This window comes from Hypanus sabinus, chromosome 2, assembly GCF_030144855.1.
Source record: "Hypanus sabinus isolate sHypSab1 chromosome 2, sHypSab1.hap1, whole genome shotgun sequence".
Lineage (NCBI taxonomy): Eukaryota > Metazoa > Chordata > Chondrichthyes > Myliobatiformes > Dasyatidae > Hypanus > Hypanus sabinus.
Genome location: NC_082707.1, coordinates 112,115,052 through 112,142,694, shown reverse-complemented (window position 1 = coordinate 112,142,694; position 27,643 = coordinate 112,115,052). Strand labels below are relative to the sequence as shown.

Genomic DNA, 27,643 nt, shown 5'->3' with positions numbered 1-27,643 from the left:
AAGTGGCTTGAGAACCTCTCAGGAAGGAGTACAGTGCCCGGAGTTCATAGGGGAAGCCATGTCTCAGTAGAATGTCGCAGTCCCTCATTTCTCTCTGATACAGCAATCTTGCTCTTGGACAATCTTACACTCCAACACTGCATGTTGGCCAGGAGGGTGCCAGGTAGTGGTGGTCTTGTTCCTTGTCATTTCAGTCAGGCCTAAAGCTCCCACTGTGATCACACTTCCTTCCTAGTGGCCATCTTGTTACTTCTAGGTGCTGTACCTGCATTCCAGAGAGTTGAGTTTGCCGAGTCTTTCAGGTTCATCAGGAGATCATACGATGCATTTAGATTATTCAAAAGTCTGTTTTTAAAAATGGAAATTACAAGCTGAAATCTCCAGCTGTAACAGTTCAGAAGACATATGTCTAGTGTTTTTTTTTTTGTGAGCTAACCACAAAACATCACCGTCTACTGCCAGTGCCATTTTTTCACAATAGCAATGGAAGATAACAGCAGGACCAGAAAAAAACTCATGACAACTTCATATGGTTCCTTTGGGTGCCCCTGTTTCCTCCCATTAATTGGTCACTGTAAATAAAGGTTCAATTATTATCAAAGTATGTATGCCGTATACAACTCTGAGATTTGTCTTCTCCAGATAACCACAAAACAATGAAAACCACAGAGGTTGTTTAAAGAAAAACATCAACACCCCTTCATGCAAAAAATAATATAAATGGCAACGAACATCAAAGCCCCCCACACAGAAAAACAAATTGTGCAAATAGCAAGAACATCAAACTGCAAACCACCCCCTTGCAAATAAACTAACAAATTGCCAACCAACAACAAGAAAGAATAGGCAAAAACACAGAATATAAAAATCATAAAACTGAAAGAGTTCACAGTCCAATCCATAAATGGCAGAACTTCGGTAATATCCTCCAACAGCATTGGGTGGGGGGCGGGGGGCGGGGTGGTGAGTGAGACCACTTGAGTGCAGAGATCTTCCCTCGGGAGCTGCAAACGAGAGATCTGTCACAGCAGCAAGCAAGAGACAGGTAGTCAGCGCTGAACACTTACTTGCCTTCTGCATTTGCATTAATGTTTCAATCTTGCTTGACACTTTAATCGGTGAGAAATGGAGTCAATCATAGGCTTGCATTCCATCTCTAAGCTTCATCGCATTGAGGCTGCTTGCCTCCTGGAATTTTCTCAGAGACAGCAAAGCCAAAGGTCACTTGACCGATCTCCAAACTATAAATTGCAGGCTCTAACAGTTCCAGCAACACATTTAAGATTGAAACAAGACGTAGAAGAAGTGAAATAAATAGTTTCATGGACTATCTGGAAGCTGTCCCCCGAGGAAGTATTGTTTGCTGGTGCCACCTTGACCAGAACATTTCATTTAGTGTGCAGGTGAGTATTAGAATCTGAGAGAGTTCATGGGATTATGGCAAGAATAATAGGTTAGGCACAGGGATTCCCAACCTAGGGTCCATGGCATGAAAAAAAAGATTAGGAGCCCCTGGGTTAGGGTTTATTAGTGTAAAAATAGGTTGACAGTCAGAATAAATTCAGTATAATTTTATGCCATGAAGAAAACATGCTCAAACTGCAAATGGTTACTGCCTGGAATGTACAACTGGGTTGCAGGTAAAGTTGGTTAATCAAGGCAGGTATCAAACTGTGGCTCTTGAAGGGGAACTAAGTAAATATCTTGTCCCGTAACCCACTCTAACCCCTTCTTTAAACAGCCTACCCCAGTTCCTGGTTCTATTGCTAGCTCCTTCTCCTGTCCTTCCATATCACCCATCCCCATCTTCCAGTTCTGCAATGTAAGAGACATCAGTTTGCATCATTCTTCCCCAATAGTTGAACACTCCTTAAGACAAAGATAAAGGGATAGAAATGCTTTTCCTATGGGAATTTTGATTAGAAAATGGTAAGGAAGCTTAATTCTGGTGTCACTGAGTACTGTGGGTAGAATTGAGCATTCATAGCATCAAGGGCATTGGAATTCAGTAGGATAGAAGAGGAGGAGACTGAGGCAAACACACAATTGGGTTGGGATCTGATGAGTGGGGTGAATGGCTGAGGGAAAGGGACATAGAAAGGCTAAACTCAATACATGCAGAGGGGCCAATGGAACATTCAAAGCAGGGTGCTTGGGAAGAAATATCAAGAGAAGTGCTTAGAGGAGACAATTCAAATACAGATAACTGGGTAGATTGGTCCTTTTAATTAACAATGGAGCAGAGCTCAACTCATCATTTGAAACCATTTTGAATAGACTGTACTTCTCACTTTTCCAAAATGCTATCTCACATCACTGTGCGGATCTTACTGCTCCAAGCATGCATGTAGCATTCACAGCAAGGACCTGGCTTGAATGTATGTTACTGCTTGAATGTATGTTACTGCTTCAATTCACTCACAAAGGAGCTGACTGAATTATTAATCAGATTTCAGATAGAACATACCTAGAACATACAACAAAAACAATATACAACAGATTTCTAGTCCTTAATAATGCCTGAAAATTACCTTTTAAATACCTGTAAACAACAGTACAACCAGCTGTAACTATTTACAGCTATTATAGCTCAGAGATTATATATCAAGCTGTAAAAAAATCAAATAAATTGGAAGAAAAAATCAGATCCAAATTAAAACCCATTCATAGTTATTCAGTAGGTAAAAGCAGTGAAGGGCACATGGTCTGTGCTTTTGCTCTGGGCTTGCAAACTTGTTGCATAAATCTCATAATTGATGTCCTTTTGTTCCTCTATACCATCTAAACTCAAAGCTTGCAAGAAATCGGTGACCTCCAAATACTTCCCACCTAAGTTTCTTGGTGTTGAATCTCAGCTACCCCCATGTTACTGTATCAATAAATGGATGAGTGCTGATGCAAATCAAGTCATTCCAAACCTCAGCAAGGACTGGATGGGTTATCATTATTGATGGAAGATTAACTAGTTGTAAGTAGGTATATTCAGAAGGGAAAATTGAATCAGGTACAGGGACATATTGGAGGGTATTTTTTTCTGACAATAGTATACATTCCTTTTATAATGTAAGATATTTAGTCGTGTGATAAAGGATGTAAACTGTAACATCCGAGGGAGACAAGCAATAGCACAACTCACTAAAAGCAGGGACAAATTTAAAGCTGGAAAAAGTACCAGGTTAATTTCTTGAGGACAGAACTTTAAAAGGGTGAGGTTATAAGGCTAATAGGAAGGAGCTTAAGAACGAAATTAGGAGAGCCAGAAGGGGTCATGAGAAGGCCTGCTGGGCAGGATTAAGGAAAACCCCAAGGAATTCTACAAGTATGTGAAGAGCAAGAGGATAAGATGTGAAAGAATAGGACCTATCAAGTGTGACAGTGGAAAAGTGTGTATGGAACTGGAGGAAATAGCACAGGCACTTAATGAATACTTTATTTCAGTATTCTCTAGGAAAAGGATCTTGGTGATTGTAGTAATGATTTTCAGCAGACTGAAAAGCTTGAGCTTGTAGATATTAAGAAAAGGGACGTGCTGGAGCTTTTGGAAGGCATCAAGTTGGATAAGTCACCGGGACTGGATGAGACGTACCCCAGGCTACTGTGGGAGGTGAGGGAGGATATTGCTGAGCCTCTGGCGATGATCTTTGCATCATCAATGGGGACAGGAGAGGTTCCAGAGGACTGGAGGGCTGTAGATGTTGCTCCTTTATTCAAGAAAGGGAGTAGAGATAGCCCAGGAAATTAATGACCAGTGAGTCTTACCTCAATGGTTGGTAAGTTGATGGAGAAGATCCTGAGAGGCAGGACTTATGAACATTTGGAGAGGTATAATATGATTAGGAATAGTCAGCATGGCTTTGTCAAAGGCAGGTCGTGCCTTATGAGCCTGATTGAATTTTTTGACGAAATGACTAAACACATTGATGAAGGAAGAGCAGTAGATGTAGTGTATATGGATTTCAGCAAGGCATTTGAAAAGGTATCCCATACAAGGCTTATTGAGAAAGTAAGGAGGCATGGGATCCAAGGGGACATTGCTTTGTGGATCCAGAACTGGCTTGCCCACAGAAGGCAAAGAGTGGTTGTAGATGGGCCAGATTCTGCATGGAGGTCGGTCACCAGTGGGGCGCCTCAGGGATCTGTTCTGGGATGCTTACTCATTGTGATTTTCATAAATGACCTGGATGAGGAAGTGGAGGGATGGGTTAGTAAGTTTGCTGATGACACAAAGGTTGGGGGTATTGTGGATAGTGTGGAGGGCTGTCAGAGGTTACAGTGGGACATTGATAGGATGCAAAACTGGGCTGAGAAGTGGCAGACGGAGTTCAACCCAGATAAATGTGAAGTGGTTTATTTCGATAGGTCAAATATGATGGCAGAATATAGTATTAATTGTAAGACGCTTGGCATGTGGAGGATCAGAGGGATCTCGGGGTGGCAGTCCATAGGACGCTCAAAGAAACTGCACAGGTTGACTCTGTGGTTAAGAAGGCGAATGGTGTATTGGCCTCATCAATCATGGAATTGAATTTAGGAGCCGAGAGGTAATGTTGCCTCTCCTATTAAATATAGGATCCTGGTCAGACCCCACTTGGAGTACTGTGCTCAGTTCTGGTCGCCTCACTACAGGAAGGATGTGGAAGCCATAGAAAGGGTGCAGAGGAGATTTACAAGGATGTTGCCTGGATTGGGGAGCATGCCTTATGAGAATAGGTTGAGTGAACTCGGCCTTTTCTCCTTGGAGCGACAGAGGATGAGAGGCGACCTGATAGAGTTGTATAAAATGACAAGAGGCATTGATCGTGTGGATAGTTAGAGGCTTTTTCCCAGGGCTGAAATGGTTGCCACAAGAGGACACAGGTTTAAGGTGCTGGGGAGTAGGTATAGAGGAGATGTCAGGGGTAAGTTTTATACTCAGAGAGTGGTTAGTACGTGGAATGGGCTGCTGGCAACGGTGGTGGAGGCGGATATGACAGGGCCTTTTAAGAGACTTTTAGATAGGTACATGGAGCTTAGTAAAATAGAGGGCTATAGGTAAGCTCTTCTAATCTCTCTCTCACACATTTACTTATCTCCTTTCCAGATGCCTGGCCCAGGAAAAATAAGAGAGATAAAAAGGAATGTCGGCAGCATGAGGGGGACAAGTAAAGGAAAGTGTACAAAGAGAAAGATGCTGTTGAACAACAAACATAAAATCTGGAGGAACTCAGCAAATCAAGCAGCATTCTACATACGGGAATAAAATGCATCAGCATCTGTCAGATTGGTCAGCAATCAGAAAAGGGAAATCGGTGGATGTGAATAACTAATTGTGGAAGCTCTCATCGCCATTTAGGGGCCATTGCTAGGCTAGTGCCATCTGTTAAGCTGTAGGTTTGGGGTCTAATTTCTCCCATGCAAGAGAGTAAAGTAGTTTCATCCTACTGGATTGCTCAATACCTGATCCTCACTGAAGAATTCTGACTGATTACTGAGAAAGGACAACACATGGGCAGAGGGTTCTCAGCAAGAGCCACAAACATCACTATTTCCAGTTATACAGTGTTTTTAAGTATAAGGTGCATTCATGTAATTTCACCTCCTTTCCCTAACACTGCTCACTCTCATGAAACAAATCAGAATCAGATTTAATATCACCAGCATATGTCATGAAATGTGCTAACTTTACAGCAGCAGCAGTGATAAACATTGTATAGAGAAAAACACTGAGTTACTCTAAGAATATAAATGTCTATTAAATAGTTAAGTAGTGAAAAATAACAGAAATTAAAAAGTAGTGAGGAAGTGTTCATGGGTTCAATATTTGTTTAGAAATCAGATAGCAGAGGGGAAGAAGCTGTTCCTGAATCATTTATGTGTGCCTTTAGGCTTCTGTACCTCCTTCTCAATGGTAATAGTGTGAAGAGGCATGTTCTGGGTGGTGGGGGTCCTTAATGTTGGATGTCGGCTTCCTAAGGCACTGCTCCTTGAAGATACCTTGGGTACCACAGAGGCTGATACCCATGATGGAACTAGTTAATTTTACAAGTTTCTGCAGCTTATTTCGATCTTGTGCAGTATCCCCCCCCCACCCCCTCTCCCCATACCAGACGGTGATGCAGCCTGTCAGAATGCTCTCCACAGTACATTTGTAGAAATTTCTGAGTGTTTTAGTTGACAAACCAAATCTCTTCAAACACATAATGAAATATAGCCACTGTCTTGCCTTCTTTATAGCTGCATCAATTTGTGTGTTCAGGTTAGGTCCTCAGAGATACTGATAACCAGGAACTTGAAATTGCTCACTCTCTCCACTTCTGATCTCTCTGAGGATTGGTTTGTGTTCCCTAAACTTACCCTTCCTGAAGTCCAAAATCAGCTCTTTGGTCTTACTCATGTTAGTGCAAGGTTGTTGCTGTGACATCACTCAACTAACTGGTATATTTTGCTCCCCTATGCCCTTTTGTCATCATCTGAAATTCTGCAAACAATGGTCATAGCTGTAGGGAGCATAGAGCAGTGGGTTAAGCACACATCCCTTAGAAAGCTGAGAATCCAATTGCAGAGGGAGGTAGAGGTCTGGGTTCTGTAGCTTTTCAATCAGGACTGCAGGAATGATGGTGTCCTGACATGGGAAGTTGCATTGTCCAGGTGGAGAGCCATTGAGATCGGGTCTGCTGTAGACCTATTGTGGTGGTAGGCAAATTGCAATGGATCCAGGTCCTTTTTGAGACAGGTGTTGACTCTAGCCAAGGCCAACCTCTCAAAGCATTTCATCACCATCAATATGAGCGCTACTGGATTATAGTCATTGAGGCAGATCACACTGCCCTTCTTGGCCACAGACTTTCAAAATTACTGTATGACTTTTCTGAAATGCTTTAACCTCATTTGCAATTCAGCCAGAAATGTTTGAAGTTCATCTTGCAATTTACAATGAGGCTTACACCTAGATACAATATCTATTGAATTTCCACTATCTACTTGGTCAATTACTTGTTTAAAACATTTGACGTTGAATATGATGTTCCATTATGAATCCATACTATTTATTGTCTTGTTTCTAGATGCTATTCTATACTCTCCTTTAGCATTAATTCCACTTTCCCTTGTCCCCAGCGTTAGGCCAACTGATCAGTAATTCCCAGTCACATTCAGTATACCTTCTTGTCAGTCCTCTGGAACTGCAAGATGTCCTAATGATCTATTATACTTACAGGAATTCTTCTGTTATCACTTACCCCAATTTTTGAAATGCAATCCATTGAGACTAAAGCTTTTATCATGAGTTTGATTAGTATATATAATTCATCCCTTCTTTCCATTTTAAATAAAAGGACAGGAGGGTGGAGAGTATCTTAGCCCGTGGGAGACCTTTGGACTGAGGTGGGATGTGAAATGTGAAGAGGCCTTTCAGTCGCTGAAGGAGCTGCTGACCCAGGCGCCGGTGCTAGCTTTTGCGGACCCCCCATTGCCGTATGTACTGCACACAGATGCCAGCCGAGAGGGTTTGGGGGTGTCCAGTATCAGGATCAGGGCTCTGGGTTGAGGCCCATTGCGTTTGTCAGCTGGAGTCTGTTACCCTCTGAGAAAAACTATCCTATGCATAAGTTGGAATTTCTGGTGTTAAAATGGGCAGTGGTGAATAAGCTGAGTGACTACCTCTATGAGGCCAAGTTTGAGGTGAGGACGGACAACAACCCTCTCATTTATATCCTGACCTCAGCAAAACTGGATTCCACAGGCCATCGGTGGTTGGTGGCATTGTCTGCATATGATTTCAGTCTGAAGTACTGGTCCGGAAGCCGGAACATTGATGCAGATGCTTTGTCCTGATGGACGCATAAGCCACTGATCAGTGATGAGGAGTGGGAAAGCAATCCTGCCCTGGGGGTGAAGGTCATGTGTCAGTTTGGCATCACCGTGAAGGCAGAGGAAAAGGAGGGGCAGGAGTGAGCAGTGGATCAATTGGGGGCTTCTGATGACATCATCCCCGAAGTTTGTTGTAACCTGACTGCTCTGAAGACAAATAAGCTGCTGGAATTGAGTTCTGGGGAAGTGGCTGCTGCTCAGCGAGATGATTTGGGCATTAGTACATTCAGTCGGCAGTTGAAAAGGGAGACGTAGCTCAGGCGGAGAGGATGAAACGCGTGTTAGTGCCTCCATTAGTATGAGAATGGCCTTGGTTGGAGTTGAAGAACCAGGTCATGTCACTCTCAGACCGACCCCGGCATTGCCAGCTGGTTCTGCCTGAGAAGTATTGGAGGATGGCACTGAAATCATTTCATGATGGTTCTGGACATTTGGAAGTGGAACAGACCTATGGATTGGCCAGAAACTGGTTTTACTGGCCCCGAATGAAGTCGGAGGTCAAAGAATACTGCAGGTCATGCATTCGATGCATATGGTGGAAGACACTGCCTACGCGGGCAGCGGGCCTCTGGACCTGCTGTCAATAGAACCAGATGCCAGCAATATGGCAAACATCTTTGTCATTATGGACCACTACACCAGATATGTTCAAGCTTTTCCTACCAAGGACCAGATAGCATCTGCAGTGGCAAAAGTGTTATGGGAGAAGTAGTTCATTTATTACGGCCTTCCCAGGCAAATACATAGTGATCAGGGATGGGTTTTCAAGAGCAGACTCTTCCATGAGTTACTGGGCATGCCTGGAGTCAAGAAGTCGAGGACCACGCCCTATCACCCATAGAGTGATCCCTAGCCAGAGAGGTTTAATCATACCTTGCCAGACATGCTCGGGAACCTGGAGATCAGCAAGAAGAGCAGGTGGAGTCAACATATTGGGCATCCACTTCACAGTTATAATTATACTCGCCATATTATCTGATGTTTGGGCACAAGGCAAAGTTGCCCATTGACCTGTTTTGGGACTGACGAGGTTGACTTACCACTGAAGACTTATCAGAAGTATGTGTCTGACATGAGAAGAGAATTGAAAAGGGTTTTTGAATTAGCTGGGGTCATGGCTGCCAAGCAGAATCAAGGGAATAAGAGGAGATATGATCAAAGGTGAGGTTCTCCAACTCCTGCCGAGAGACAGAGTCCTCATAAGGAATTTGGGGCTACCTGGAAAGCACAAGTTGGCTGACCGCTGGGCGGCTACGCCCTATGTGGTGCCAAACCTACCAGTTTTCCCGGTGAAGCCAGAGGATGGGAATGGGCCTGTCAAGATTCTCCATCGGAGCCACCTGTTGCCCTTGGGTCAGGAGGTGCAGGTAGACCCAGAGCCCGACTTGGAGCCTACACCTAATAAGAGGACTCTGTGGAAACACAGAGTGACTACCAGGCCCCCAACAGGTGAGGTTAGCTCAGCTCCCACCCCCAAGAGGGATACTGATTCAGAGGATGAGGAGCTGGACGTAGGGTATATGCTGCCTTTCATTAACTGCCCACTGATTGAGGAAGTGACTCCCAGCTCTTCTCCCATTCAGATAGGTGAAGTGGGGGGGATATCTGTGGGCAGCCTGGGTTGCAGCGGGGAGGAAGCGGGGCTTGGCCATGGGGCAAAGGGCTCCGAGTTGCAGGTGGGCACAAGTGATAGATCAGGAGAGGCCTCGCCAGGTAGACTGGAAGTATTCCCAGTAGTGTTGGAACCTGAAGAGTTAGATGATGGGCTGTGGAGGTCTCAGAGAATTAGGAGACCACCGGATAAGTTGGCCTACATAGCACCAGGGTAACAGAGTGTGACCCTGCTATGTCACTGCCTTTTACACCTGGATTGGGCTTTGTGTTTTGCAGGAGGGGTTAGCGAATTATCTCAATGTCATGAGTACACGACTAAATTGGTGTGGGAAGAGTGTAACATGCTGTAAGGTTTCACTGATAATGTGATGGTTTCTCTGTAGCAGCAATGTTTGAGTTATGACTAGAGATAACGGGGTTTGGAATGCTGGGTGCTAGCCAATGAGAGAACTGTTATTCTTTCTTGTGAGTCTGGAAGAGAGATTTTCACGTCTTTTGGCGTAAAGAGTTGAGGATAGAAGACGTGAATGGAGAGAACTGGTAGACCGCCGGACGGAGTGGACTTGGAGTGAGGGTCTGAAGGGCAGCAACGATTGGCGGAGGTTGATAGTACACAACCGGCTTATCAGTGAGCTCCAAAATTATGCAATGGACTGTTTTATAAGAATGGGCCCTTTTTCTTTTTTTGGTTCCTTTATTAACCATATAGTCAAATTAAGAATAATAAAGCTTAATCGTTTAATTGCATATTATATACTGTTTGTTATTTTGGGTTACTGATTTGTAACAGGGGCATCGCGCAGCATCCACCCAAACGAGGTTTCTTGTTTGGCCGGGCTGGGGGCTATCATCCCCTATATTAAGCCACTAGCTGAAGCAAGAGTTACACTCAAAAACAATGATATGATACTCCTGACTTCTCCATCACTACCTGTGATTTTAATTCCTGTGTTCACAAATGGCCATATTCCATCTCAGCTTTCTTTTTATTGATGTGTACAATATGTCATCATTTTATGTTTCCTGATCATTTAATTTCATAGTTCCTTGCTTCTTTCTTAATTGTTTAATTGTTCTGTCTCCTATTCCTTTCCATTCTTTCTCATTCCAGATTCCTCTGATCTGAATTTCAACCAAAGAGTTGGCCTACTGTATCAAGTACCTTTTCCTCTGGCATCCGCGTCAATTCATTACACCCCATGCCTACTCTTCTGCCACCCACATATACCAAGGACAATTTACAATAACTTAACAAACAGTATGACATTGGCAAGTGGGGAAAAAACACAGCATCAGGAGGAAACTTACTATTCACTGTGAACATGTGCAAACTCCAAATAGACAGCGCCCAAGGTCAGAATCAAACCCATGTCTCTAGAGCCGTAAAGTCAAACACTGAACAATCTGATGCTCTATTTTCCAATACAAAAGATGACTGAATTCTAGATAGAAGTCTTTAACATTCTGAAAGTGCATGACTGGATAAACAAGAGCAGATGTTTTCACTTTTTGGGAAGACCAGAACTAGGTTCATTCTGTCACCAACCAAATTTCATAAGAATTCATAAAAACTTCAGTATCAGAGATGGGCTAGAGTGTGTAACATCCTACCCACTGCAACCTGATCATGGCAACTAGCATAAAAACATCAATGGGGTAAGAGAGATAAAAGAGGAAGAGAAGGATATGTTGAATTACTGGAATGGTGGCAGCTCATGTGATACATAAATATTGGCACTGGCATAAATGTTGTTTCTGTGTTGTACTTATACTGTAAACAAAATAATATTCTCACCCTGCCACATGCAAAAATGCTATTCCCTATTCCCAGTTCCTCTGTCTCCACTGCATCTGCTCCCAGGATGAGGCTTTCCATTCCAGGACATGTCAAATGTCCTCTTTCTTTAAGGATCGTGTTTTCCCTTCTGCTGTCATCAATGATGCCCTCACCCACATCTCCTCCATTTCCCGCACTTCGGCCCTCACCCCATCCTCCCGTCACCACAATAGAGACCGAGTTCCCCTTTTCCTCACCTACCACCCCACCAGCCTCCGGATCCAGCATATTATCCTCTGCAACTTCCGCCACCTTCAACAGGACCCTACCACTAAGCGTATTTTTCCGTCTCTACCCCTCTCCACTTTCTGCAGGGATCATGCCCTCCGTGACTCCCTGGTCCACATGTCCCTCCCCACAGATCTCCCACCTGGCAATTATCATTGCAAGCGTAAGTGCTACACTTGTCCCTACACCGCCTCTCTTACCACCATTCAGGGCCCCAAGCAGTCCTTTCAGGTGAGGCAACACTTCTCTTCTGAGTCTGTAGGGGTCATCTATTGCATCCGGAGCTCCTGGTACAGCCTCCTCTACATCAGTGAGACCTGACGCAGATTGGGGGACCGCTTCATCAAGCACCTCCGCTCCATCCGCCACAACAGACAGGATGTCCCGGTTGCCACCCACTTCAACTCTCCTTCACACTCCCATTCAGATATGTCCATACGTGGCCTCCTCTACTGCCATGATGAGGCCAAACTTAGATTGGAGGAACAATACCTCATATAGCTTCTGGGTAGTCTCCAACCCCTTGGCATGAACATTGAATTCTCCAACTTCTGGTAATTCCCTCCTCCCTTCCCCCATCCCAGTTTCCCCCTGCCTCCTTCTCCAGCTGTCTATCACCTCCCTCATGGTTCCGCCTCCTTCTACTACCCATAAAGCTTTCCCCTTACACTCCTTCACCTTTCCTGCCTATCCCCTCCCCCACCCCTTGATCTTTCTCCTTACTGGCATTTCACCTGGCACCTACCAGCCTTCTCCTTCCCACCCTCCCCCCACCTTCTTTATAGGGCCCCGGTACCCTCCCTCTTCTGTCCTGATGAAGGGTCTCGGCCCAAAACATTGACTGTTTGTTTCCACAGATGCTGCCTGATCTGCTGAGTTCCTCCAGCGTGTTCTGTGTGTTGCTACAGATTTCTCTTGTTTGTAGTTGATTCCCTAGTGGGCTCAACCATGAGCTGCTTTTAAAAGCCATCTCATAGGCAATGATCCCTCCAAGGTGTGCGCATGCACACAACTTTTGCTACTAGTGCACAAAGGAATCTAAACTGCGCAAAAAAAGTTGTCATCCTTTACCTTATTAGCATGTTAAATATATTTCAAGATCGTACACAATCACATTTCTTTTTCCGGTTTCTGATGCAGAAGGTGTTGACAAAGTGGGATTTGTGATGATTTGTCTGCAGGTTTTGAACTGGCTTATTTATACTGTTTTTACTGAAGAAATTATTGATTCTTTATGCCAAATTCCAAAGAAGCAAATGGTGTGAAACGTAGAAGAACTGCCAGTTCATTTAATGTGGAACGGCTTAATGAAACAGTAGAAACTGCTATACTGAAAGCTCATGAGGTCAGGAATGTGTAGCTATGAGAAATATTTATGTACAATACAGAAATTGGTGTTATCTGTGTGTATTATTGCAATGCAAAAGTTGCTGGAGAATTTGCAAATGGGAAGAAGTGGAGTGATAATTGGAAGCTTGATTTTTTAAAGCACAATTTAGCAAGCAAATCAGAAATGTGCAAAAGCTCTGGCAAGAAAATCCTTCGTAACCGGCTACTTATATTTTATGACAGTGCAGATAAATGAGAGCAAAAATGATTAAACCCAGAGTAGATCAAAGTCCTTATTGACTATTATTATATTTCTTTTAAATGATGAACAACAAACTGGGTTTGGTAGTTTATTATCCTCAGAATAGCTTCAGGTTTACTTAAAAATTCAGTGCGTATGTACATGTTGTCACCGGGCAAAAAAATGCATAGCACAAGATTTTTGCACACATTGTTCAATACAAATTTGAGGGAACTTTGCTCATAGGCATTCTAGAAATTCCCCTGGAATCGAGCACTTTACCTGCATATTAAAATCCCCTATTGTTACTTTGCTCTTTTGGCATGCATTTTCTATCACCCGTTGTAATTTGTAGACCATATTCTTATTACTGTTGAGGACTCTGTATGTAACTCCCATCAGCGTCTTTTTACCTTTGCAGTTCCTTAACTCTGTCCACAATGATTCAACACCTTCTGACCCTTGGGTTCAGGTGTAACCTATCCCTTTTGTACATGTCAACCCTACTTCAGAAGAGATCCCATAAGCTGCCATCAGTTGCTGTTAAACATACATGTGAATAGGATCTACATCCTGAATTTGACTGGGTCTTCCCATTCTGGTGCTTGCTATGAAAAAGGAAGATGTAAAACAACAACATCATAAAAGGCCTACAGATTCTTACCTGTTGATTCTTTTCATATTCTGCTATTCTCTCAATTTCTTCATTGAAATTTTCTATGTTTTTCTTTCTCCTTTCCTCCCAAATCTGGTTTAAAAAGCAAAGACAGAATTAGATGTGAGTATGTTTTCCGTCATTTTGAGGGATGAGCTTCAGGATCCCAGAGACCAGAGTTCAAATTCTACCATAACAGTAACAAAATAAAATCTAAGATTTAAGAAAAGACTGGTCTCAGTAATGTAAACTATGTAATTATCCAACTCTTGCAAAAAATATGCTTCCTTTCAGGATATTTCTTTCAGAATATATTTTGAACTATAAACAACTGCTATCTTTGATTTGGGGAAGATCTGTAACTGAGAGGCAGTGCAATCTTCTTTTCAAGTACAGATTACTAAGTTTAAAACCTGCATTGTTGAATCATTATTGAGTATTTTTTCTACTGGTACTTTAAAGTTCACTTGCATAATTACGGCAAATCTTCTTTTCTACCTCACTGGTGAAATCAAGGTATTTTGTATCTCTTGGGCAGTTTGCCCTTTACACAGATAACAGTCACCTTACTCCACTTCTTAGCGATAACAAAAACAAGCAACACACACAAAATGTTGGTGGAATGCAGCAGGCCGGACAGCATCTATAGGGAGAAGCACTGTCAACATTTCGGGCCGAGACCCCTCGTCAGGACTAACTGAAAGGAAAGATAGTAAGATAACCTTTCTTGGCCCGAAACATCGACAGCACTTCTCCTTATAGATGCTGCCTGGCCTGCTGCGTTCCACCAGCATTTTGTGTGTGTTGCTTGAATTTGCAGCATCTGCAGATTTCCTCGTGAATAACAAAAACAGTAAGGTTAGTTCAGCTAAAACTAAACCAAAATGTTGGGCAGCTTAGCGGATCAAGTAAAATCCATTGGCAGAGAAACAGTTAAATGTTTTAGATTAAAGACCCTGCCTAAAAACTGGAAAACTGAAAAAAACTAAATGTAATTACTGTATGATGAGCTACAATTAAAAATGGTGGTGCAAAGGAAATGGCTCCTGTACAAGAGGCCAAAATTGGAGGAATGCAAGAAGTCAATACCTTATGATAGCAAGTTGTCACAAATTGACAAATGGCTCAAATTCTTGGATGGATTGCAACATAATGGATTTAAAACATTAGAAGCCGTTAAAAAGGCAAGGTTTTTTCACTGGATCACTCAAAAATATTCATATTCAATTATTTTTAAATGATGCAATTTAAATTGTAATTAGTTATAAGTAGCTTCTTGTGATTTAATTAAATGGACTACTTATAGGGGATCTATTGCTATTAATTGTAGTATCCAGTCACACTGGAAGAGCAAAATCCACTTTTTTCACATATGCATCGAAATTCTTATTGTCTGTTGTAATGTTATATGCCAATCTTCCTCAAATTCAATTTTCTCCCTTCTTATGAGCTATTTAGTATTTCATGCTGGCTCCCAGCTTCTCTGATCTATCATTCATTTATTCAGTGATACAGCACGGAGTAGGTCCTTCTGGCCCCATCGCCCCAGCAACCCCTGACAAACTTACAGGACAATTTACAATGACCAATTAACCCACCCTGTATGTCTTTGGCCTGTTGATGGAAACTGGATAATCCAGAAAAACATCCATGCACTCCATAGAGAGAAAATACATGGTATTGAACACCCTGTGCTGCAATAGTGTTGCACTAGCTGCTGCTGTACCATGGTGCCCAAATTATCAAATAGACATACTATTTTGTATGTCTATTTTGAATTTAACATTATCCATGAGCCTCTTTCTCATGGAACATATTGCATAGGGTTAATCTTTATGCTTGTTAACCCCATGACCTTGAACGTAACAGAACTGATGCAGGAGCTTTGATTTGCACTGTGGGAACAGGAAAGTTAGGTGAACACAGGGATGGGACTCGAGAAGAGCAGTGACAGGTTCTGGTATGGTGGTTTGAGCTGGTGTTGTGTATTGGTCCACTTACTGCAGCATTTCATATCAGTGGAGAGGGTATAAAAATAGAGTGGTCGGGGGCTTAAGGTAGTTTTTCAGGTCCTCACGTTCTAATTTGGATATATTTCTGATGGGTGTTATTGGTGCAACTGTTTGAATATCCCCCACTGCTTATCCACTGACCTATCACTTAATTTATTTGCCCAATCCACTTTAAACAAACCCATAATCACACTGATAAAAAGCCTTTGACTCCACTAATAAGACCAAACCGCAGAACATCTTTCTTCAAGTTTGCCTGCTCTTTTGAATTCACTTCCATTTGACTTAAGCATAATACTAAATAATATCATTATCAGAAATAACAGCTCCTCGCTGACAATTAGCACTGGTACACCTCAAGGATGTGTGCTTAGCCCACTGCTCTACATTCTTTCCACCCATGAGCTTGTGGCTAGACACAGCTCAAATGCCATCTTTAACTTTGTCGATTATACAACTATTGCTGGCAAAAAGAAGTTCTACAAGAGTGAGATAGATCAGTTGGTCGAGTGGTATTGCAACAACTACGTAACACTCACTCACTGTCAGTAAGACCAAGGAATTGATCATGAACTTCAGGAAGGAGAAGTCAAGGAAACACACACCAGTCCTCATTGAGGAATCAACAAAGGAAAGGGTGAGCAGTTTCAAGTTCTTTGGTGTCAACATCTCTGAAGATCTATCCTGGGCCTAACATATTGATGCAATTACAAAGAAGGCACATAAGTGGCTATATTTCATTAGGTATTTGAAGACCTTAAGATAAAGGAGCAGAATTAGATCGTTTAGCCCATTGAGTCTATTCCACCATTTCATCATAGCTGATCCATTTCCCTCTCAGATGCAAGCTCCTACTTTTTCCCCACATCCCTTCATGCCCTGACTAATCAAGAATTCTTCAACCTGCCCTCCACAACTGCCTGTGGTAATGAATTCAGCAGATTCACCACTCTTTGGCAAAAGTAATTCCTCCTCATCTCCTTTCTAAAAGGACGTCCCTTTATTCTGAGGTTGAATCCTCTGTTCTTAGATTCCTCCACCATAGAGAACATCCTCACCACCTCCACTCTATCAAGGCTTTTCAACTTTCAATAGGTTTCATTGGGTTCATCCATCACTTTTCTGAATTCCAGTGAGTAGAGGCTCAAAGCCATCAAATACTCCCCCTCTGACAAGACCTTCAGTTTTGGAGTCATTACTGTGAAACTCCTTTGAACCCTCTCCAATGCCAGCACATCCTTTCTAAGATAAGGGGCACAAAACTGCTCACAATACTCCAAGTGAGGCCTCACCAGTGCTTTTTAAGGCCTCAACATTATATCCTTGCTTTTACAGTATATTCTAATCCTCTCAAAACGAATGCTAATTTTGCAGTTGCCTTCTTCACCACCGATTCAACCTGCAAATTAATCTTTAGGGAATCCTGCACGAGGACTCCAAACTCCCTTTGCACCTCATATTATTGAATTTTTTCTCCTTTTAGAAAATAGTCAATGCTTTTATTTCTTCTACCAAAGTACATGACCATACACTTCCTGACAATATTACATCTGCCACTTCTTTGCCCATTACCTAATCTGTCCAAGTCCTTCTTTTGCCTCACTGCTTCCTCAGAACTACCTGCCCCTCCACCGTTCTTCATATCATCTGCAAACTTGGCCATAAAGCCATCAATTCCTTCATCGAAATCTTTGACATATAATGTAAAAAGCAGACCCAACATATATCCCTGTAGAATACTACTAGTCACCAGTAGCCAACCAGAAAAGGCTTCCTTTATTCTCACTCTTTCCCTCCAGCTAATGCTCTGTCTATGCCCGTGTCTTCCCTGTAATATGGGCTCTTTTGTTCCAGCAGCCTCATGTGTGGCGCCTTGTCAAAGAACTGAAAATCCAAATACGCGACGTCCACCTATTCTCCTTTATCTATCCTGTTTGTTGTTTCTTTAAAGAATTTCAACAGATTTTCCCTATTTGTGAATATCACAAATGACCTGACTTGGTCTAACCAAGCAGAGTCCACTGCCAAGAAGGTCCACTTTATTTCCTGAGAAGGCTGAAGAAATTTGGCCTGTCCCCTAAAACAATCAGTAATTTTTATAGGTACACCATAGAAAGCATTCTTCTAGGGTGCATCACAACCTGGTATGGAAGTTGTCCTGTCCAAGACTGGAAGAAGCTGCAGAAGATCGTGAACATAGCCCAGCACATCACACAAACCAATCTTCCATCCTTGGACTCACTTTCCACCACACGCTGTCAGAGCAGTGCTGCCAGGATAATTAAGGATGTCCCACCCAGCCAACACACTTTTTGTCCCACTTCCTTCTGGGAGAAGGTTCAGGAGCATGAAGATATGTATGGCCAGATTTGGGAACAGCTTCTTTCCAACTGTGATAAAACTGCTGAACAGATCCTGACCCGGATCTGGGCCGTACCTTCCAAATATCTGGACCTGACTTGCACTACCGTACTTTCCCTTTTCTATTTTCTAATTAATTTATTATACAATTTAAATTTTTATTATACTTACTTTGATTTGTACTTCAGGGAGCGTGAAGCGCAGAAACAAATATCACTGTGATGATTGTATGCTCTAGTATCAATTGTTTGGTGACAATAAAGTATTTGTATTTGTATTTATTTCAGGAAGCCATGCTGACAACAGCCTTTTTTTTAAATCATGTGCCTCCAAGTACCCTGAAAGCACACCCTTAACAACCAACTCTAACATCTTCCCAACCACTGAGGTCAAACTAACTGGCCTATAATTTCCTTTCTTCTGCCTCTCTTCCTTCTTGAAGAGTGGAGTGACATTTGCAATTTTCCAATCCTCCGGAACCATGCCAGAATCAAATGATTCTTGAAAGCATGGTTTCCTTAAGGCAAAATCTTGCCTGACAAATTAGCTGGAATTCTTAGAGGAAATAACAAGCAGGATAGATAAAGGAGAATTAGTGGATGTTGTGTATTTAGCTTTTCAGAAGGTCTTTGCCAAGGTACCACACGAGGCTGCTGGAAGTTAAGAGCCCATGGTATTACAGGAAAGATACAAGCACAGATAGATGCCTCCGCAATCTCTTCAGCCACCACTTTCAGAACCCTGAGGTATAGACCAGGTGACTCATCTGCCCTCAGACATTACAGTTTCACAAGAACCTTCTCCCTAGTAATGGCAATTTCACACGATTCTGCCTTTTGACACTCCCGAATTTCTAGCATACTGCTAGTCTTCCACAGTGAAGAATGATGCAAAATACTTATTTAGTTCATCTGTCATTTCTGTGTCCCCCAGTACTACCTCTCCAGCACCATTTTCCAGCAGTCTGATATCCATCCTTGCCTCTCTTTTACACTTCATGTATCTGAAGAAACTTTTGGTATCCTCTTTAATATTATTAGCAGGCTTCGTATTCCATCTTTACCTTCTTAATGACTTTTTAGTTGCCTTATGTTGGTTTTTAAAAGTCCCCGTCCTCTAACTTCCCACTAATTTTTACTCTATTATATGCCCTTTATGTTGGCTTCTCATGTCTCCCACAGTTGTGACATCTTGCCTTTAGAATACTATTTCTGTATCTTCAGAATTGGTCCTAGAAATTCCAGACACTGCTGCTCTGCCATCATTTCTGCTTGTGTTCCTTTCCAATCAATTTTGGTCAGCTCCTCTCTCATGCCTCTGTAGTCCCCTTTACTCTAGTGTAATACTGATGCATCTGACTTTAGCTTCTCTTCCTCAAATTGCAGGGTGAATTCTATCATATTGTGATCACTGGACTCTAAGGGTTCCTTTACCTTAGTGTAAAGGTCTACATCAATTATCTCTAACCAATTCTGGTTCATAGCACAACACCCAATCCAGAATAGCTGATCCCCTAGTGAGCTCAACCATACGTTTCTCTTGAAAGACATCTCATAGGCGTTCTAGAAACTCCCCCTCTTGGGATCCAGCACCAACCTGATTTTCCCCATCAACCTCCATATTGAAATCCCCCATGACTATTGTAACATTGTCCTTTTGACATGCGTTTTTTTAATCTCCCTTGTAATTTGTAGTCTACATCTTTACTACTGTTTGGGGGTCTGTATATACCTCCCATCAAGGCAATTTTACCCTTGCAGTTCATAGAAAAACTACAGCACAATACAGGCCCTTTGGCCCACAAAGCTGTGTCAAACATGTCCTTACCTTAGAACTACCTAGGCTTACCCATAGCCCTCTATTTCTCCAAGCTCCATATACCTATCCAGGAGTCTCTTAAAAGACCCTAATGTTTCCACCTCCACCACCACCGTCACTGGCAGCCCATTCCATGCACTCACCACTCTCTGTGTAAAATACTTACCACTGACATCTCCTCTGTGCCTACTTCCAAGCACCTTAAAACTATGTCCTCTCATACTAGCCATTTCAGCCCTGGATAAAAGCTTCTGACTATCCACACGATCAATGTCTCTCATTATCTTGTACACGTAAGTTCCTTAGCTCTACCCCCAATGATTCTACACCTTCCGACCCTATGTTACCTCTTTCTAATGATTTGATTTATTTTTCTTTAAACCTTTGGAGCTACCCCACCCCCTCTGTCTACCTACCTGTCCTTTCTATCCAATATGAATCCTTGGATGTAAAGCTCCCAGCTATAATCTTTCAGCCACAGCGTCAAAATGCCAATCTGTAACTGTGCTGCAAGCTAATTTCACTTATTCTGTATACTGTGTGCATTCAAACATAACACCTTTAATCCCGTATTCCCCTTTTTTGATTTTTTCCATCTTTTACAACTCATCCTGTTGACTGCAATTTCGCCCTATCATTAACCTCTCCTTGCTAGGTCTGTTTGTAAACCAACTAGCCTTCTTCAGCACTATCACTCTAGTTCCCATTACCCTGCCAAATTAGTTTAAACCCTCCTAAATAGCTCCAGCAAACCTACCTGCAAGGATATTGATCCTCCTCGGGTTCAGGTGTAACCCGTCCCTTTTGTACAAGTTGTACCTTCCCAACAATCCAGAAATCTGAAACCCTGCCCACTGCACCAATTTTCAATCAAGCATTCATCTGTCAAATCACCACCCTTCAAAGGCATGTGGCACAGACAGAAACAGCAACAACAGAACACTGTTATAGAGAAAGTGCAAGGTAGATTATCAGGTCAGGAATCCATTTTATCATACTAGAGGACCATTCTTATAACAGTGGAATTCAAACCTGAGCCTGGTAGTATGTGCTTCCAAGCTTTTGAATCTTCTTCCAGTAGGGGAGGGGAGAAGAGAGAATGTCTGGGGTGGGTGGGATGTTTGATCATGCCACCAAGGCAGCAGAAAGCATAGCCAGAGCCCACAGAGTGGGAGCTGGTTTTCATGACGTTCTGAATTTTATCCATAACTCTCTGCAGTTTTTTAAAAAATTTGATTTAAAAGGCAGGAGGGTACAGTATTATTCTAAGCTGAATATGCGAGATTCTGCAAATACTGGAAATCCAGAGCAACAGCCACACAATACAGAGGAACTCAGCAGGTCAGGCATCATCTATGGAAGGGAGTAAACAATCACCATTTCAAACCAAGACCCTCCACCAGGACCTTCCCCAATTCTGAGAAAGGGTCTCTTATTTAATATAATGGATCCTTCTTCTTGACTGGCTAAGTTCTTCCAGCATTTCTGATTTTTGTTAGGGCGAGGACCTTAATCGTTTTATGTGTGTACAACATATGAACAATCAGTGATGGCTTGGAGTTAGTGCAAACATAAGCGTCTCTGTATTCTGCAGACATTTTTATTTCAGATTCCAGCATTATGCAGCTTAACACCTCATGGAAACCTGCCTGCCCCTCTATCAATTCTGTTTATACTTTTTGCTGTGTCAGTAAAGCTGCCAGCATAATCAAAGACTCTACCCACGTGGATATTCTCTCTTCTCCCCACTCATATCGAGAGGAACAAAAGCTGGAAAGCCTGTATAGCCAGGCTTAAGTAAAGTTTCTATCCCGCTTTTAAGATTACTGAACAATTTCCTAGTACAATAAGGTGGATGCTTGACCTTAAAACCAAACTTGTTATGATTTTGCACCTTATTATCTACTTGCTCTACACTTTTCTCTGTAATTGTAACACCTTATCTGCACTCTGTTATTGTACCATTATGGAATACAAAATACAATTTTCACTGTACTTTGGTACATACGACAGTAATAAACCAATTTACCAATTTGTTTTCCAGTGATCTTCCCTCAACCTGCCCAAGCTGCACCACAAGCCCTTCTTCAATAAAGATTTGCTTCAGACCCAAGAAAACATGGACCACTTTTCATATTTCTGGAACTAGCTCTTTAATGATGAAATTCACAGTAGCCTTCAATGCACCAGCCTTTTGTCGGTTGAGAAAAAGGATGTTTGAAGATCAAGACCTCAGACAGCACAAAACTTAATTAACCAGGCTGCACTGATTGTAGACTTCTTTTGTGCTTCTAAGGCCATCACCTCAAGGCAGTGAAATGAAACCACCAAAGCTATCTCTATAAAATCATCCAGATTTAATGGAAGAATAAACAAATCAATGCCCGTGTCTTTTCCCAGCCAACATACCGAGCACTGTAATCCTAATTACATTCAGTCCATTATAATGGGTAGATCAAGTTGATTACATGCGTAATAGCACATTTCTAAAACATACTCTATTACAAGCTGTCAGAGGAAAGATTACATTTGAGGATGTGGTCAAAACCCTCCTTAAAAAAATTCAACATTCCCACAGATTGCTAGGAACCTCTCTTAAGCAAATTGCTCAAGCTAGAGGAAGATCATTTAGAGATGGTATTGAAAACCTGAAACCGAACACACAGAAGCCTTGGTAAGCAGTGGAAGAAGGGCTCTAAACCACACTCTAACCAGCTAACCAGCCATTTTTCGTTACCCCACCCCCCCCCCCCATGGAAGACTCTACATTGGCCTGCTCAGAACTCTGCATCAGCAATTTCTTTTCATTTACCTTTTGTTCACAAACATACATATTAGCACTGCTGCCATCCAAAGCAAAACTAGTTAATTCAAAACTTTGCAAAAGCAAACAAAATAATTCACTTGCACATGGATGTTAAGTGCCTTATCGATCTAAATGCCAATAATACCTTTCAACTTTCTGTAAACCAGTCTCCCATATATTCACCATTCTTTTCATGTAATAGAGCTTTTGATTTTATCTTGAAAGAAAATGATAGCAGTAGTAATAATCATTTCTCATGCACCCATTGTGGTTTCAGACACATAATTCAGATTTCCCGTACATTAGCAGCATACTAAGGAGGGGAGGAGGGAAAAGAGGAGAGCAGTAGTGATAGGGGATTCAATAATTAGGGGGACAGATAGGAGGTTCTGTGGAAGAGATCGAGAATCCTGGATGGTCTGTTGTCTCCCTGGTGCTAGGGTCCGTGATATCTCGGATCGATTTCTCAGTATTCTCAAGAGGGAGGTTGAGCAGCCGGATGTTGTGGTCCATGTAGGGACCAATGATGTAGGTAGGAAGACTGAGGAGGTCCTGAAAGGTGAGTTTAGGGAGCTAGGTACCAAGTTAAAGGATAGAACCTCCAGGATAGCAATCTCAGGATTGCTACCAGTGCCACATGCAGGTGGGTTTAGAAATAGTAAGATAGTGCAGATCAACATGTGGCTGAAGACACGATGCAGGACAGAGGGCTTCAGATTTACAGATAATTGGGCAGTTTTCCAGGGAAGTTGGACCTGTTCTGGCGGGATGGTTTACATTTGAATTGGAAGGGGACAAATATTCGTGCAGGTAGGTTTGCTAGAGAGGCTCCAGTGGATTTAAACTAGATATGAGGAGGGAGGGAAACCAGAGTGTAGGAACAGATCTATGGTAGAAGGAAGAAAAAGAAGATAGTAAAGTTGTTTGCACAGTTAGAGATAAACAGAGAGGAGAAGGTGGAGAATTTCTTAAATGCATTTATTTTAATGCTAGAAGCATTGTAAGAAAGGTGGATGCGCTTAGAGCATGGATTGATACCTGGAAATATGATGTTGTAGCTATTAGTGAAACATGGTTGCAGGAGGGGTGTGATTGGTGACTAAATATTCCTGGATTTTGTTGCTTCAGGTGTGATAAAATCAGAGGGACAAGAGGGGGAGGGGTTGCATTGCTTGTCAGAGAAAATATTACAGCGGTACTTTGGCAGGATAGATTAGAGGGCTCGTCTAGGGAGACTATTTGGGTGGAATTGAGGAATGGGAAAGGTATAGTAACACTTATAGGGGTGTATTATAGACCACCTAATGGGGAGCGAGAATTGGAGGAGCAAATTTGCAAGGAGATAGCAGATATTTGTAGTAAGCACAGGGTTGGGATTGTGGAAGATTTTAATTTTCCACGCATAGACTGGGAAGCCCATACTGTAAAAGGGATGGATGGTTTGGAGTTTGTAAAATGTGTGCAGGATAGTTTTTTGTAGCAATACAATAACTAGAGAAGGGGCAGTGTTCGATCTTTTGTTAGGGAATGAAATAGGTCAGGTGACAGAGGTATGTGTTGGGGAGCACTTCGGGTCCAGTGATCACAATGCCATTAGTTTCAATATAATTATGGAGAAGGATAGGACTGGACACAGGGTTGAGATTTTTGATTGGAGAAAGGCTAACTTTGAGGCGATGCGAAAGGATTTAGAAGGAGTGGATTGGGACAATTTGTTTTATGGGAAGGATGTAATAGAGAAATGGCGGTCATTTAAAGGTGAAATTTTGAGGGTACAGAATCTTTATGTTCCTGTTAGGTTGAAAGTAAAGGTTAAAAGTTTGAGGGAGCCATGGTTTTCAAGGGATATTGGAAACTTGGTTCGGAAAAAGAGAGATATCTACAATAAATATAGGCATCATGGAGTAAATGAGATGCTCGAGGAATATAAAGAATGTAAGAAAAATCTTAAGAAAGAAATTAGAAAAGCTAAAAGAAGATATGAGGTTGCTTTGGCAAGTAAGGTGAAAATAAATTCAAAGGGTTTCTACAGTTATATTAATAGCAAAAGGATAGTGAGGGATAAAATTGGTCCCTTAGAGAATCAGAGTGGACAGCTATGTGTGGAGCCAAAAGAGATGGGGGAGATTTTGAACAATTTCTTTTCTTCAGTATTCACTAAGGAGAAGGATATTGAATTGTGTAAGGTAAGGGAAACAAGTAGGGAAGTTATGGAAACTATGACGATTAAAGAGGAGGAAGTACTGGCGCTCTTAATGAATATAAAAGTGGATAAATCTCCAGATCCTGATAGTATATGACAACATAAGTGTGAGGTATACCTGTACTGTGCTGAATCATTAGAAGACATCTGATCCTGCGGTATGAACACCTATAGCCACTGTATTTATAAAAAGGCATCCATTTAGGCTGCATGCTGCTGTGGTAGGGACAAGTGAAATCCTCTGCATTTTGCTAACTCGCCTGTGATCTGAGTATAGAGTGAATCACGACCCATTGTGGAGTGGCCATTGTAGGAGTGGCCTAGTGTAAGAGTGGGAAAAGAGGCTTTGAAGAGAACCAGGTAAAACCACCAGCCTTTCTTCTTTACACTTCTCCGACAAGAGTAGTTGAGATTTAAATTTGGTTAGTAATAATAGTTTTCTACTATTTCTTAAGCAAGTCAAACTTTTTCCTCAAAGCTTTACTCATGGCAGGTAGCCAGGGTCCTGATGATTACACATTTAAGAAGTGTGTCCACCTGCAGCTCCTGACAGACCACACGAAGGCACTGGAGCTATGCATGATAGATTCACTTTGCAGCATCCACAGCATTGAAAACATTGTGTATAATATGATTAGTGGGTTATTCTCACTGCAGTTTAATGGCCAAAGGAAGTATAGGGAATGAGTGTCAACAGACAGAGCAGTAGCAGGAAGTTAGTGTGGTCATTTCTCACAAAGACAGATACATTGCTTTAGATACTGTACAAAAAAAGTCAAATGCAAAAGATACAAAGAATAATGGATTCTGAAACTACCATGACTGTAAGGGCATTTTATCTGTATGCCTTGTAACACGTTACCTGTGCTATCAGACAGGTAAAAATTAATGATTTTGAGGTGCGGAATCCTATTGAAAAGAGTGATCACAGTATGGATGAGTTTCTAATACAAATGGAGGGTGTACTAGTTCAATCTAAAACCAGTGTATTTTGCCCAAGTATGGAAGACTACAATGGGATGAGGGAGAGCTGCATATCACAGACAGGGGACACAGGCTATATGGCGGGACAGTTGAGGAACAGTGGAAGACTTTCAAAGAGATTTTTCACAGTGCTTAACTAAAGTATATTTCAAGGAAATCAAGGGACTTTGATAACTAGGGAAATAAAGAATGCATCAAACTAAAACCTCATACATATTAAGTCACCAGTAGTGGGACACTAGACGATTAGGAACTCTTTAAAAACAACAAAAAAACACTAAACAAGCAATAAGGGAAGATAGATTATGAAAGTAAACTCACTCAAGATATAAAAACAGATAGTAAAATCTTTATATTTACATAAAGCAGAAAAGGATCACTAGAGTGACCATAGGTCCTTTGTAAGACAAGAAGGCAGAATTAATAGTGGATAATGTCGAAACAGATGGGGTTGAACAAATATTTTGAGTCAGCTTTCGGAGTGGAGAACACATCTAACATTCCAATGAGAGATGTTATGCATGCACTGGGAAGTGAGGTCCTTGTTATAATTGTCATCACTAAAGAGGTAGTGCTGAGCAAGATAGTGGGCCTAAAGATAAATAAGTACCCAGACTTATTGCATTGCAGATACTGTGCGAAATAGCGCAAGTTATAATAGAGTTGCAACATGACCTCTCTACCCTTGAACTCAATCCCCCTATTAATGAATCCTAGCATCCCACAGGCCTCCTTAACTAACGTATCAACCTGTGCAGCGACCTTGAGGGATGTATGGATTTGAACCCCAAGGTCCCTCTGTTCATCCACACTCTTGAGTAACTGACCATTAATCCTGTACTCAGCCTTATGGTTTGTCCTTCCAAAATGCATCACCTCACACTTGTCCAGATTGAACTCCATCTGCCACTTTTCTGCCTAACTCTGCATCCTGTCTATATCTTCTTGTAACCTTCGATAACCTACAGCTCCATCCACAATCCTCCAATCCTCATGTCATCCACAAACTTACTCACCCATCCTTCCGCCTCTTCATCCAGGTGATTTATAAAATTCACAAAGAGGAGGGGTCCCAGGACAGATTCTTGCAGCACCACTAGTCACCGACCTCCAGGCAGAATACTTTCCTTCCACTACTACCCCCTGCTTTCTTCCTGTAAGCCAATTTTTTTTATCCAAACAGCCAAGGTTCCACAGATCCCATGCCTCATGACTTTCTGGATGAGTCTCTCGTGGGGGATCTGCTGCTATGATTTTATGAGTTGCTGTGTACTGCTGATACATAAAGTATAAAAGAGAGGCAAGAGAGGATATTGGAAACTGGAAAATGATGCTGAAGAGGCAGCAATGGAGGCAAGGAAATGGCAGACAAACTGAATAAGTATTTTACATCAGTCTTCACTGTGGAAGGCATTATTAACATGCCAGAAGTTTCAGAGTGTCAGGGGCAGAAGTATGTAAAGTTGCCAATACAAGGGAGAGGTTCTTGAGAAACCAAGAGGTGTGAAGGTAGATGTCACCTGGACCAGATGGTGTACACCACAGGGTTCAGAAAGAGGGGCTGAAGAGACATTAGTAGTGATATTTCAAGAATCAGTTGATTCTGGCCTGGTTCCAGAGGAATGGAAAATTACAATGTTACTTTACTCTTCAAGAAGGGTGTGATGCAGAAGAAAGGAAATGATAGTTCAGTTATTCTGACCTCAG

The 27,643-nt window shown here is 42.0% G+C and overlaps 1 protein-coding gene across 11 annotated transcripts in view; it reads right to left on the bottom strand.

Moving 5' to 3' along the window:
• Positions 1 to 27,643, bottom strand: part of LOC132382284 (titin homolog) — a 354,914-nt gene that overhangs the window by 150,498 nt on the left and 176,773 nt on the right. For all 11 annotated transcript variants that reach the window (XR_009508280.1, XM_059952393.1, XM_059952425.1 and 8 more), the window contains one exon: positions 13,762 to 13,845. Coding sequence is in view for 10 of the 11 variants with exons in the window: in XM_059952393.1 (XP_059808376.1) it covers positions 13,762 to 13,845 (84 nt within the window). In the remaining variant the exon portion in view is untranslated. The remainder of the gene's footprint in view (positions 1 to 13,761; positions 13,846 to 27,643) is intronic.